Source organism: Ciconia boyciana, chromosome 1, assembly GCF_034638445.1.
Source record: "Ciconia boyciana chromosome 1, ASM3463844v1, whole genome shotgun sequence".
Taxonomy (NCBI): Eukaryota; Metazoa; Chordata; class Aves; order Ciconiiformes; family Ciconiidae; genus Ciconia; species Ciconia boyciana.
In genome coordinates, this window is record NC_132934.1 from 348,531 (window position 1) to 361,383 (window position 12,853).

General features: G+C 56.9%; 3 protein-coding genes across 3 annotated transcripts; 1 reads left to right on the forward strand and 2 right to left on the reverse strand.

Moving 5' to 3' along the window:
* Positions 1–279: 279 nt before the first annotated feature.
* LOC140651919 (acrosin-like) lies at positions 280–2,772 on the reverse strand. Its single transcript, XM_072862086.1, has 5 exons — positions 2,659–2,772; positions 2,142–2,342; positions 1,538–1,803; positions 1,113–1,258; positions 280–627 (listed from the first exon to the last, which is right to left on the reverse strand). The coding sequence occupies exons 1-5, from the start codon at positions 2,727–2,729 to the stop codon at positions 280–282; spliced, it is 1,032 nt and encodes a 343-aa protein (XP_072718187.1). The 5' UTR covers positions 2,730–2,772.
* A 4,272-nt stretch (positions 2,773–7,044) lies between these two features.
* Positions 7,045–9,512, forward strand: LOC140649210 (acrosin-like). Its single transcript, XM_072856058.1, has 5 exons — positions 7,045–7,133; positions 7,450–7,650; positions 7,989–8,254; positions 8,534–8,679; positions 9,165–9,512. The coding sequence occupies exons 1-5, from the start codon at positions 7,063–7,065 to the stop codon at positions 9,510–9,512; spliced, it is 1,032 nt and encodes a 343-aa protein (XP_072712159.1). The 5' UTR covers positions 7,045–7,062.
* A 1,198-nt stretch (positions 9,513–10,710) lies between these two features.
* On the reverse strand, positions 10,711–11,969 carry LOC140649214 (rab-like protein 2A). The gene is made up of 3 exons (XM_072856071.1): positions 11,778–11,969; positions 11,449–11,532; positions 10,711–11,154 (listed from the first exon to the last, which is right to left on the reverse strand). The coding sequence occupies exons 1-3, from the start codon at positions 11,868–11,870 to the stop codon at positions 11,074–11,076; spliced, it is 258 nt and encodes an 85-aa protein (XP_072712172.1). The 5' UTR covers positions 11,871–11,969; the 3' UTR covers positions 10,711–11,073.
* Positions 11,970–12,853: the final 884 nt, after the last annotated feature.

Here is a 12,853-nt window from a genome sequence, read left to right on the forward strand (position 1 = left end):
CTACTTGACGGCCTGCAGCCTCATTTTGCAGGTGCCGGGCATGGAAGTCCTTGCCTTGCACAGGAGACTGAACTGGACTGAAGCATGGTTAGCTGTGAAAACTGGCAACTTTATTTCAAGAACAAAGTCGACTTCAGCATCTGTGTGCACTCAGAGGAGCGTGGGCAGGACAGAGCAGGCCTTTGACACTGAGGCTGCCTTTGGGTCAGCTGGCATTGCCCTGGAAGGAAACGGTCGTGGTCCACTGCAGCCTGCACTGGATCCTGTTCATCCTGCTGCTCAAGCCTTTTTTCCCCTCAGGACCTGCAGGAGCTCCTGCAGCAGATTAAAGAATTGCACCAGCTTCTGGCGTGGAAATGGGCAGGGTGTAAACCCGCCCGATTGTGTTGGTATTGGCGTTGGCCTCTGAAAGGGGGTTGAGGTGAAGACGGGCTGTGGCGTTGGAGTAGCCGTTACAGCTGGGCGCAGTCTCATCTGTGTCAGGATCCAGTCGTAAAAGTGCTGAGTGGAGGTGTAGACTCCGGGCTGGTTTGGTCTCGCACAGCCTTTCCCCCAGCTGGTCACTCCAACAAGCCAGAAGTAGTCAGCATTATTATCTTTGCACACGAGAGGACCACCGCTGTCACCCTGCAGCGGAGGAGAGAGGATGAAGGCGTGGTTGGGTGGCCACTGTCAACACTATGGCTGGCTCCTTCTCTCTCACAGCACCTGCCAGAGCTGTATTCACTGCACAGAAAGGCTCTGCTGGGGTGCTGGAGCCTACAGAACCTTGTCTGGGAGGGGGTCGTGGGCCTGTAAGGTAGGGCTCTCTCTTTCATCTCTGCACAGTGATCCTGGATGTGTGGAAGACGGATGTTCCAGAGTTGGGATCTGAACCTACGGGCTGCCAAGAGCGCTGGATGGGCTTTCTGGGCAGTGCCCCAGGCCTCTGGGGCAAGAGGGGCACTGGGCAAGGACCTGCAGATGGGGAAGGGGAGGTGAGCCCCAACAGCGGTGGGGACCCGGCCAGGTGGGAGGGTGACTTGCCAGGCAAAGCACGCGCCGGGGTATGTTTGGGCGGTTGCGACAGGGCTGCCTGCGCTGCTGGGGGCTGACTTGTAGCACGCTCCTACCTGGCAGGTGTCGATGCCACCCTGCGGATAGCCAGCACACAAGTTGTGGGTGTGGATGGCCCCGCTATACCACCAGCTGCTGTTACAGAGGTTGACATCAATGAGGCGGACCTTGGCCTCCTGCAGGACATCAGTTGATCCTCCAGCTGTGAGCACAGAAAGGAATTAACACCCAGCAGCTCCTTGCCAGTTCTCCTCCCCTGTCTGGGTGAAGCCCTTCCCTAGGGCTCGGCTTTGCATCTTGAAGGCATTGTACCGGTGTTTCCCTTCTGCCTTGCTTTGGGTAATGCGTCAGGCCCATCTCTCTCTAGGCATACGTCCCCGCAGCCTGACTCTGGCTTTCGCCTCTGCTGTCAGGAAGCCCAACCCGTCTCCCCACCGTGCCAAGCTTGCACTCAGGACACGAGTACTTTTTGGGAACTCACATCTTGCAGCGGTGGAACCCCAACCACTGATGTAGCAGGTTGTCAGCTCTGACACTCTCAGCGAGGCGTCGGGCACGCAGGCAAGCTGTATGTAGTAGCTGCACTGGACAGGCTGGTCCAATTCCAGCAACGCAATGTCGTTCCTCTCCGAGATACTGCTATAGTGTTTGTGAACCAGTAGCCGCTTAATATTGCGCACTTGGGCCTCAGGGCCCAGCTGAGTCAACTGGGTGGCCCCGATCACCACGCGCCACATCGTGATGTGCCTGGAAGGCAGATGGAGAGAGGGCTCAGAGGGAGCGGAGCCCTGTGCTGCAGCCGCCCAGCAGTTCCCTGCCTTCTGCTTCACAAGGGAGAGAGGAAAGCAGCGCTATGGAGGGTGTGACTGCCCTGGCATGCCTTAGGCACAAGGAATGTCGAGCTGGAGGCTGCTAGGATGCAGTGGCACGAGCCCAGCCTTCTCCTGAGCAGTCTCTCAGCTGGGCTCTGGAGTGCCCAGGCACTGGGCGTACTGCAGGGAAGTGGAATGGCAGTGGCACGTGGTGCTACGGACAGGGCACCTGCTAGTGTTGCGGGGATATCCCCGTTCCCTGGTCCTCCTTACCTGGCCTTGATGAAGCAGTGGGCTGCTGTGAGGACCCACTGTAGGCTGATGAGGGACCCTCCGCATATGTGCCTCGTGCCCATTTCCCAGGGATCCTGGATGCTGACGATCCAGGGCCAGGCCCCTGGCTGGGCATCTCTGCCACCCACGACGCGCGACGTGCCGTAGTGAGAAGCCATGGGCCGGAGCCCGCAGGTCCCTCTGTAACCAGAAACTCATTACTGTACTGCTCGATGGCTTGCTGCTGTTCAGGCTGAAGGTCAGCCGTCTTCCCTCCCCACAAGGTGTTGCATGGACAGCAGGGCCAGGGAACTCGGTGGGGCGTGCGTCCCTGTGCCCCCGTTTCTGCTTTAGCCCCATAGACCAGTTGTGCCAGCAGCCTGGGTGCTGGCAAGGAACTGAGGCTCCCACGGGGGGTTTGGGAAGCTGTGGTGTGGCCACAAGAGACGAGCGGGCACCCTCCAGTGAACCACATAAGTGTTGCCCAAGCTCCCTCCCGGAGCCTCGGGCCACTTACCCACAGTTGTCCCATGTGCCGTGCGCAGGCCAGCACAGGGCCAGCAGGACGAGGAGGGAGAGCAAATTCATCGCTGCCAGTGGCACGCGGCAGCTGCAAGAACCGAGGGCTTGTCACCACCAGTGCAGCAGCCGACTGTACTGGTAGTACTCGCGCGCTCGCGTTGCCCGTGGTGCCCTTGGCCCCGGGACTGATGTCACAGAGTCGCTGGTTCCAGGTGCTGGGCATGGTGGACTCTCGGGGGGGGGGATGACACACAACATGGGGGGTTCCAAGCAGGAGGGGAGGCAGAAGCTGGGGTCGGACACCCCCAACAGACCCCCCACTGCATGCTCTGCTTGCGGGATGAGGGTGTGCAGGCCCCGTGGCAGGCAGCAGCGCCTGGCTCCGAGCACTGCCTGCTAACACCCAACAGGAAAAAAACAAGTGTGGCATCATAGCCTCTGGGAAGTTCACTGCCACCCTGCTCTCTGCAGCCATTTGCCACCAGCTCCTTCCCAAAAAACATACACCAGAGAACACAACTACTACAGGCAGTATGCACATGTTTGGGTGTTGAAGAGCCAATCTGGTTACAGCCGCGGCACGCAAGCAGTGATGTGCAAGTGGGACGAGTCCAGCATACCCACGTGCTGCACACTGTATGTATGCACGCGTCTGGGTGCACACATGCTGGTGCGTCGGTCTGTGTGGTGCACTCTGTGTACGCATGCAGCATGTGTGCACTGTGTGTGGGTGCACTCAGTGTCTGGGTGCTCTCTACGTCTATGTACACACACTGTGGATGCACACTGTACACATGCCATGTGGTAGAGGTGAGCCTGTGAGCGTGCACACCATACGTATGCGTTCACAGGGTAGAGTGTGTGCAGTATGTGTGGGCCTTTTGTGTGTATGCAGGCTGTGTGTGCATGCACTTTGTGTGAGTGTGTGTGTGCACGCCGAGTGTGCATTCCTTCCACTCTCTGTGCATGATGTGCATGTGCACTGTGTGCATTACTCAGTGTGTTCATGCGTGTGTGTGGGGTGTGTGTATGTGAGTGTGTGTTGGCATGCAGTGTTTGTGTGTAGTCTGTGTGTGCGCATGCATATGTGTTGGTGTGCAGCATGTGTGCATGTGTGTTGGTGTGCATTCCATGTGTGCATGTGTGTTGGTGTGCAGTCTGTGTGTGTGTGTGTGTGTGTGTATTGGTGTGCACTCAGAGTGTGTGCGAGTGTGTTGGTGTGCAGTCTGTGTGTGTGTGAGTGTTAGTGTGCAGACTGTGTGCATTCAGCGTGCATGTGCGTTGGTGTACAGTGTGTCTGTGTGCGCATGCGTGTTGGTGTGCAGTGTGTTGGGGTATGTGCGCATTGGTGTGCCTTCAGTGTGTGTGCATGTTGGTGTGCAGTCTGTGTGTGTGTTTGTGTACAGTCAGTCTGTGTGTGTATTGGTGTGCACTCAGAGTGTGTGGGAGTGTGTTGGTGTGCAGTCAGTGCAAGTACATTGGTGTGCAGTCATACTGTATGTGTGCGTTCAGAGTGTGTGTGTGTGTGTGTGTGTGTGTATGCGTGTTGGTGTGCAGTGTGTTGGGGCGTGTGCGCGCGTTGGTGTGCAGTGTGTGTGTTGGTGTGCAGTCAGTGCGAGTGTGTGCTGTTGTGCAGCCCTGTCCGCTCCCGCCCCGTGCCGTTCCCCGCCGCCGCCGCCCGTCGCTGGGGGGCCAGGCCACAGCCCCGGCCCCCCGCAGGCTCCGGGCCCGGCGGGGTCCTCCCGGGCGCCCCGTGCCCCGGTGGGTCCCGTCCGGCGGGGAGGCGGCACTCGCGGCCGAGCGCGGCGGCGTGTCCCTGGGCTGCCCAGCTGCCGGTCTGGGGCCGCCCCCGGCGGTCCGGGCGTGCGGAGCTCTGCGGGGAGCCGTCCGGGCGGGGCGAGGAGCGGCCAACGCGAGCCGCGATTGCTGGGCTGGCCGCGGCCCGGGGTCCCGGGAGAGGACCGCAGCACTCGCGGGAGTAGCGAGTTCCGAGCGGCGGTCCCGGGCCGCCGTTTCGCCGCTTGGCCTGCACCGCGCTCCGGGCCCGCGGACCTGCCGGCAACTCAGTCGGGCTGCGCAGGACAGGGCTGGGCTGGGCTGCAGGGGCTGCGGGGGGGCCAGGGCTGAGGGCAGGGCAGAGGCACGGGCTGCCTGCGGGAGCTGCCTGCCCGCTCCCCCACCTCTCCAGGGCAGCGTGACCACCAAAGGCGCTCTGGGCAGCCCGGTTTCGATAATCCTGCTTCCCAGGATTTGTGGCTGCTAAGGAGAAGGCAGAGGAGGGGTGGGAGAGAAGGAGGGAGCTCGCAGTGGGAGGAGGTGGCGGGCATGGAAGAGTGGGGAGGAGGACCTTGGGGTCGATGTGGGGTGAGGGCAGAGCACCCATTCCATGCGTGCAGGGGAACAACCCTGGAGCTTGGGTTGTCCACCGGGGAGCAGCGTTCTTGCATCTCCCTTGTCCTCCACACGCCAAGGCTGGGAGCTCGGCCCTGCAGCCAGAGCAGGCCTGTGCTGAGGCTGCCGCTGCTCCCCTGCAGAGCTGTTTCACTCCCTGCCTGTGCCTCCCTCTGCACAAAACTGCCTCTGAGCCAGCTCTGTGCTGCTCCCGTGGTAGCTGGGTCTCACCCAGGCTGCACTGATGGCACAGGTGGCATTTCCAGGATGCCACTTGGCGCTGAGGGGACTGGAGCGTGCCCCTGGGGCTGTCCACTGCCAAGGGCTGAGAAGGGCTGAGACTCTGGGGGAAAAGCTTACCCTGGAGTTTGAGGGCTGCAAACCACAAGGACAAGGGTCTGCAGGGCAGAGCTGCAGGGCACAGGGAGAGTGTGGGCATCTGCAGGGTGGCTGCAGGGCAGCTGCTCCACCAAGGGCAGGCTCTGGACCATTCTCCACCCCAAGCAGTGGCATCTGTGTGGCACCATTGTGAAGGTCAGTGCAGCTCCACGGAGGGACACATTTCTCAAGAGAGCACTACCAAATTTCTGCCAGATTCCTCTCCCCAAAATGACCCCAACTCTTCCTTCAATTGCCTGTGAAGTGTGGCCACTTCTTGCATCAATCCCCCTTAACTACCTGTGAAATCTGGTGCTGGAATAGCAGAGTATCCACAGAAGACAAATTGTCTTCTCTGAGGCTGCCTTATGTCTGCTCTAAGCAGATATGGGGCACCACCTTCAGGTCTATTTTAAAAAAACAAAGCAGCCTTGAGTCCAGTTTGTTTGGGGCCCAGTTCTGGTGCCTATGAAGCCATGCTACGCCTCAAGGGCCTTGAGAGCGGCTAGTCCGCTTTCAGACAGAGCCTGCCCTGTCATCCTAGGGACCAGGTTGTGCACTCAGCTGTGTGCCTTAGGTCTATCGCCACAAGCCAGGATGGCAGCAGGAAGCTCCCTCACCTTTCATGAGCTTTGAGGCTGCCATTCTTCAAGCCGCTGCCCTCTACTCTCTAGCGACCTAGCCCTGCTCAGCAAATGTAATGCATTTTGGCTGGCTCCTGCTTTTCTGCCATGACTGCTCTGCACTCCAGCATGTGAGCAAGGCTCCACCACACAGCTGTAGAAGGCACACTGATGAGGTGAGGATGATACAGGATTTACCAAAGCCATGGAAGATGGCATGTGGGGCTGAGAGCAGGAGCATCCTTCTCTGTCTAGAGCTTAAAATTTCACGTCCTTGGCCATGCAAACCAGGCGCCACAACTGCCCTTGTCAGTGTTGGCCCAGAACAGCACAATAACTCATAGACAGGAAGGACATGAAGCCTGCCAGAGGGTGTTGCTGTGGCTGACATAGCCAGTGTGGACTGTGTTGCATTTGCGTTTCACTGTGCCTTCTGCAGGAAGGTTGACACTGCTTGGGGATGCTTGGCTTATTTGGATGGCACATCACTGCTTGCGTGCCGCGGCTGTAACCAGATTGGCTCTTCAACACCCAAACATGTGCATACTGCCTGTAGTAGTTGTGTTCTCTGGTGTATGTTTTTTGGGAAGGAGCTGGTGGCAAATGGCTGCAGAGAGCAGGGTGGCAGTGAACTTCCCAGAGGCTATGATGCCACACTTGTTTTTTTCCTGTTGGGTGTTAGCAGGCAGTGCTCGGAGCCAGGCGCTGCTGCCTGCCACGGGGCCTGCACACCCTCAACCCGCAAGCAGAGCATGCAGTGGGGGTCTGTTGGGGTGTCCGACCCCAGCTTCTGCCTCCCCTCCTCCTAGGAACCCCCCATGTTGTGTGTCATCCCCCCCCCGAGAGTCCACCATGCCCAGCACCTGGAACCAGCGACTCTGTGACATCAGTCCCGGGGCCAAGGGCACCACGGGCAACGCAAGCGCGAGTACTACCAGTACAGTCGGCTGCTGCACTGGTGGTGACAAGCCCTCGGTTCTTGCAGCTGCCGCGTGCCACTGGCAGCGATGAATTTGCTCTCCCTCCTCGTCCTGCTGGCCCTGTGCTGGCCTGCGCACGGCACATGGGACAACTGTGGGTAAGTGGCCCGAGGCTCCGGGAGGGAGCTTGGGCAACACTTATGTGGTTCACTGGAGGGTGCCCGCTCGTCTCTTGTGGCCACACCACAGCTTCCCGAACCCCCCGTGGGAGCCTCAGTTCCTTGCCAGCACCCAGGCTGCTGGCACAACTGGTCTATGGGGCTAAAGCAGAAACGGGGGCACAGGGATGCACGCCCCACCGAGTTCCCTGGCCCTGCTGTCCATGCAACACCTTGTGGGGAGGGAAGACGGCTGACCTTCAGCCTGAACAGCAGCAAGCCATCGAGCAGTACAGTAATGAGTTTCTGGTTACAGAGGGACCTGCGGGCTCCGGCCCATGGCTTCTCACTACGGCACGTCGCGCGTCGTGGGTGGCAGAGATGCCCAGCCAGGGGCCTGGCCCTGGATCGTCAGCATCCAGGATCCCTGGGAAATGGGCACGAGGCACATATGCGGAGGGTCCCTCATCAGCCCACAGTGGGTCCTCACAGCAGCCCACTGCTTCATCAAGGCCAGGTAAGGAGGACCAGGGAACGGGGATATCCCCGCAACACTAGCAGGTGCCCTGTCCGCAGCACCACGTGCCACTGCCATCCCACTTCCCTGCAGTACACCCAGTGCCTGGGCACTCCAGAGCCCAGCTGAGAGACTGCTCAGGAGAAGGCTGGGCTCGTGCCACTGCATCCTAGCAGCCTCCAGCTCGACATTCCTTGTGCCTAAGGCATGCTAGGGCAGTCACACCCTCCGTAGCGCTGCTTTCCTCTCTCCCTTGTGAAGCAGAAGGCAGGGAACTGCTGGGCGGCTGCAGCACAGGGCTCCGCTCCCTCTGAGCCCTCTCTCCATCTGCCTTCCAGGCACATCACGATGTGGCGCGTGGTGATCGGGGCCACCCAGTTGACTCAGCTGGGCCCTGAGGCCCAAGTGCGCAATATTAAGCGGCTACTGGTTCACAAACACTATAGCAGTATCTCGGAGAGGAACGACATTGCGTTGCTGGAATTGGACCAGCCTGTCCAGTGCAGCTACTACATACAGCTTGCCTGCGTGCCCGACGCCTCGCTGAGAGTGTCAGAGCTGACAACCTGCTACATCAGTGGTTGGGGTTCCACCGCTGCAAGATGTGAGTTCCCAAAAAGTACTCGTGTCCTGAGTGCAAGCTTGGCACGGTGGGGAGACGGGTTGGGCTTCCTGACAGCAGAGGCGAAAGCCAGAGTCAGGCTGCGGGGACGTATGCCTAGAGAGAGATGGGCCTGACGCATTACCCAAAGCAAGGCAGAAGGGAAACACCGGTACAATGCCTTCAAGATGCAAAGCCGAGCCCTAGGGAAGGGCTTCACCCAGACAGGGGAGGAGAACTGGCAAGGAGCTGCTGGGTGTTAATTCCTTTCTGTGCTCACAGCTGGAGGATCAACTGATGTCCTGCAGGAGGCCAAGGTCCGCCTCATTGATGTCAACCTCTGTAACAGCAGCTGGTGGTATAGCGGGGCCATCCACACCCACAACTTGTGTGCTGGCTATCCGCAGGGTGGCATCGACACCTGCCAGGTAGGAGCGTGCTACAAGTCAGCCCCCAGCAGCGCAGGCAGCCCTGTCGCAACCGCCCAAACATACCCCGGCGCGTGCTTTGCCTGGCAAGTCACCCTCCCACCTGGCCGGGTCCCCACCGCTGTTGGGGCTCACCTCCCCTTCCCCATCTGCAGGTCCTTGCCCAGTGCCCCTCTTGCCCCAGAGGCCTGGGGCACTGCCCAGAAAGCCCATCCAGCGCTCTTGGCAGCCCGTAGGTTCAGATCCCAACTCTGGAACATCCGTCTTCCACACATCCAGGATCACTGTGCAGAGATGAAAGAGAGAGCCCTACCTTACAGGCCCACGACCCCCTCCCAGACAAGGTTCTGTAGGCTCCAGCACCCCAGCAGAGCCTTTCTGTGCAGTGAATACAGCTCTGGCAGGTGCTGTGAGAGAGAAGGAGCCAGCCATAGTGTTGACAGTGGCCACCCAACCACGCCTTCATCCTCTCTCCTCCGCTGCAGGGTGACAGCGGTGGTCCTCTCGTGTGCAAAGATAATAATGCTGACTACTTCTGGCTTGTTGGAGTGACCAGCTGGGGGAAAGGCTGTGCGAGACCAAACCAGCCCGGAGTCTACACCTCCACTCAGCACTTTTACGACTGGATCCTGACACAGATGAGACTGCGCCCAGCTGTAACGGCTACTCCAACGCCACAGCCCGTCTTCACCTCAACCCCCTTTCAGAGGCCAACGCCAATACCAACACAATCGGGCGGGTTTACACCCTGCCCATTTCCACGCCAGAAGCTGGTGCAATTCTTTAATCTGCTGCAGGAGCTCCTGCAGGTCCTGAGGGGAAAAAAGGCTTGAGCAGCAGGATGAACAGGATCCAGTGCAGGCTGCAGTGGACCACGACCGTTTCCTTCCAGGGCAATGCCGGCTGACCCAAAGGCAGCCTCAGTGTCAAAGGCCTGCTCTGTCCTGCCCACGCTCCTCTGAGTGCACACAGATGCTGAAGTCGACTTTGTTCTTGAAATAAAGTTGCCAGTTTTCACAGCTAACCATGCTTCAGTCCAGTTCAGTCTCCTGTGCAAGGCAAGGACTTCCATGCCCGGCACCTGCAAAATGAGGCTGCAGGCCGTCAAGTAGGGCACAAAGGGAAAGAGTCACTCAAAAGGGCTGAAACCGTGCCTGGTCAGAGAGGAGGGTGAGGGTGCAGTGGAAGAAGGGAACACAGGTCATTGCGGGCTATAGGTCTTGGGGACAGCAGCTGGAAACACAAAGTGTCTTGGGCAGGTTACTAGTGGGATTCCTGTGTGCGTGTACAATGCACCAGTGGACTTGAAACTGGACTCTCTCATGACCCAGGAGACATGGATCTAGAAAGATCCAGGGTTTGCACCAATGAGTGGGTACGGAGCTTGGCATCCAGCCACAGATACTACATGGACTTAATTTCCATACTGTTATTTGAGGAATCTATGAACATGCTGTGCTTATGAATCTTGGGAGTGAAGGTGTGTTTATGTTTCACTAGTAAACATCCAGTCCTGATCATCTGGAAAGGCAGAAAAGGAGTGGTCTGTGTTCATGTTTATGTATGTGGTGGTTATGTATACATGGGTGCTGGTAAAGGTATTGCTCTGTCTGTGTCAGTCTGTTTTGCCATGCACATTAACTGTGTAAGGCTGTGTGCATGTTTGTGCATCTGGCTCTTTGGAATGCAGTGTAAGTCTCTTGAACACACACACGGGAACAGCAGCAGCCACATCCATCAGGCTGGGATAGGACAAGCCTCCTGGGTGTGAGAGTCCACCTGATTCAGCTCTAGTGGATCTGAAAGGAGAAATCCCCCATGTTCAGACATCTACTGGATCTGGCTGCTCCGTAACAGAATGGGGAAGGAAACCCAAAGAAACTCTGCAGCAGAGATCACAGGGGTGGACAGGGAGGCAGCACTGGCTAGGCTGTGAAAGCAATGGGGAGGGCTGGCAGTTGGACTTGCACTGTTTAGTACCTGGACTGCCTTGTAACAGAAGTGCAGGAAGGATGCAAGCTCAAAGCTTCATAAAAAAAAAATCTTTAGTGTTTGTTGTCTCCAGTAGGTACCATTAAAGCATCTGGGCAGGACCCTTCCGTGCAGGTCCAAGAGTGGCTTCGCTCTCCTGGCAAGCTTTGCCTTGAAGAAGCATGCAGTAACCAGCAACCATGTGGATACTCTCGCCCTTTCCTTGACCGTGATGTGAAGTGGCTAGGGCTGAGTCAAGGAAGGTCATGCCCAGAGAGTCTCCCACAAGAAGGGGAGAGGCCCAGCTGCCCATCACCAGAGCTCTCAGGGCATGAGAAAAATCACTTTCCTCTGTGAAGGCCAGCTCTAACTAGCCCCAGACATCTAGAGCAAAGGGGAAAAAACAGACTGAGGGTTCGGGGCTTAGGCAGATGGGGCCTTCTCTTCAGGGCAGCTCTCCTCTTTATCCGACAAATTCTCGCTCTTCTTCTGCAGGTCAAAGCTCTGGAAAGGAGCAGGACAAGGAACTGCTGAGAAGCATGACAGCAACAGCTACACTCTGCTGTGGTTCTTTCAAATTCGGTCTAGGGCAGCATGGGCTCTTCAGAGGGTCACCACCTCACCCCTTCCAACCTAGACACGAGCAGCACACAAACCCCATGGTGTCACCAGCATAAGGCAAATCTTTCCATGCCTGCAAAGTTTCACCCTTTGCCACAGGCTCTGCTTTCCCCGAGGGAAAAAAGAGCAGAGCTGCTAATCACTTAGGAGGAGTGCAGTAAGTAGAGCCTTTCTTACCTCCAGTTCTCGCATGACCTCGTCCATGAAATCTCCTGAATTCTGTTTGTAAGCAACTGCCAGTTTGATAGCATCATTGAAGAGCTGATGAGAAAGAGAATGCTTGTCACTCAAAGTAAGGGGCACTGGGTTTCTGTAACATATGGAAACTGTTCCCACACCCCAAGAAAAAAACCCCAAACCTCTGCAACTACCTATAGCTACCAGGACGTCACAATAGCCAAACAGATGTACTAGCCCATTTTCTGCTCTCTGTGCCTACAGCAGTCTCCATGTCCTCGGACTGTATAGGGGTCTCATGGATGCTGAGCCAAACAGCTATGTTTTACCTTCACTACGTTGGTGCCATCTGCAGCAGACACAAAGTAGAAGGGCAAACTGAACTTCCGGGCAAAGTTGAAGCTTTTCTGGGTCACTTTCATATCGGCTGGGGGCAAAAAAGGAGAAGTGGTCAGTAAGACATCACTGTAGGCTGAATGCCAACATCTGCAGGAGCGGTGGAACAGATGGAGACCAGAGCCCGATTTAGCTGTCAAGGCCTCCTCACTGTAGTACAAGGCTAGGGTAGTCCTCCCCAAAAGCTGCAGGGTTTTAAAAGCAACAGCATCAGCAAACTGTTGACAAGAAGACACAAAAAGAAAAGAGTTCTTGTTGGTTTATCCATGGTGCTTGACTAAATCATAGATGGATTCTGATGTGCTAGAGATAGACAATGCTTTGCAGCCTAGAACATATCAGTTCACTTGCTGTGCAGCAACTATGGAAGTTTTCCAGGCACATCCCTATGATTTTTGCTGTGTGTCCACATGACCTGGACACCATTGCCAGTACTAGTCATGCCTCTCCCTCCAGTTTGGCCTTTTTAACCAGAACTCCCCACTTCCCTTATGCCATGTTACCTGTATTCCTGTGAGTCAAGGGCACGCTCAGTGTACAAATGACTCAACTGTTATATATTTTTACTTAACAGGCAGTTAGGTCCAGCTACCCCAGCCTCAGTAGGCCAGAGGCTTTATTTCAGTTTTGGAACAAATCTACTGCATATTTACAGGATGTGCTGACACAGCAGTAACAGCTCAAAGTTTTGATAGATAGACAGCCTGTATGCCAGCACAGGAGGATGACTCCAGATGATCTGCCTTTTCTCATAGAAGCAACAGCTAAAGTAGTTCAGACTCCAAATGCTTGCCAGTGAGCACTGCCCAGGCAGCCGCTGCCTACCTCTTTGCAGGAAGCTGGATCAACTGTTCTGCAGACTGGGCCTGTGTTAAGAGCTGTGGGCTGATCGTTTCCTAGTCTGGGAGGAATACAGCAAACAAAGGCAAGGCAGAGGACTCTCTTGGAGCAGTGTCCACTCACACATAGAACACTAAGAGCAGGTTTCATCTGCACAGAGGTTCTGTCT

Bases quoted from the DNA above. Each gene is read 5' to 3' on its own strand.
- LOC140649214 (XM_072856071.1), bottom strand. From the start codon at position 11,870: ATGAAAGTGACCCAGAAAAGCTTCAACTTTGCCCGGAAGTTCAGTTTG. The intron at 11,533-11,777 runs GTAAAACATAGC...CTTTCTCATCAG, and splicing joins ATGGCACCAACGTAGTGAAG to CTCTTCAATGATGCTATCAA. The intron at 11,155-11,448 runs GTAAGAAAGGCT...GCTCCTTTCCAG, and splicing joins AGGTCATGCGAGAACTGGAG to AGCTTTGACCTGCAGAAGAA.
- LOC140649210 (XM_072856058.1), top strand. From the start codon at position 7,063: ATGAATTTGCTCTCCCTCCTCGTCCTGCTGGCCCTGTGCTGGCCTGCG. The intron at 7,651-7,988 runs GTAAGGAGGACC...TCTGCCTTCCAG, and splicing joins CACTGCTTCATCAAGGCCAG to GCACATCACGATGTGGCGCG. The intron at 8,255-8,533 runs GTGAGTTCCCAA...CTGTGCTCACAG, and splicing joins GGGTTCCACCGCTGCAAGAT to CTGGAGGATCAACTGATGTC.
- LOC140651919 (XM_072862086.1), bottom strand. From the start codon at position 2,729: ATGAATTTGCTCTCCCTCCTCGTCCTGCTGGCCCTGTGCTGGCCTGCG. The intron at 1,804-2,141 runs GTAAGGAGGACC...TCTGCCTTCCAG, and splicing joins CACTGCTTCATCAAGGCCAG to GCACATCACGATGTGGCGCG. The intron at 1,259-1,537 runs GTGAGTTCCCAA...CTGTGCTCACAG, and splicing joins GGGTTCCACCGCTGCAAGAT to CTGGAGGATCAACTGATGTC.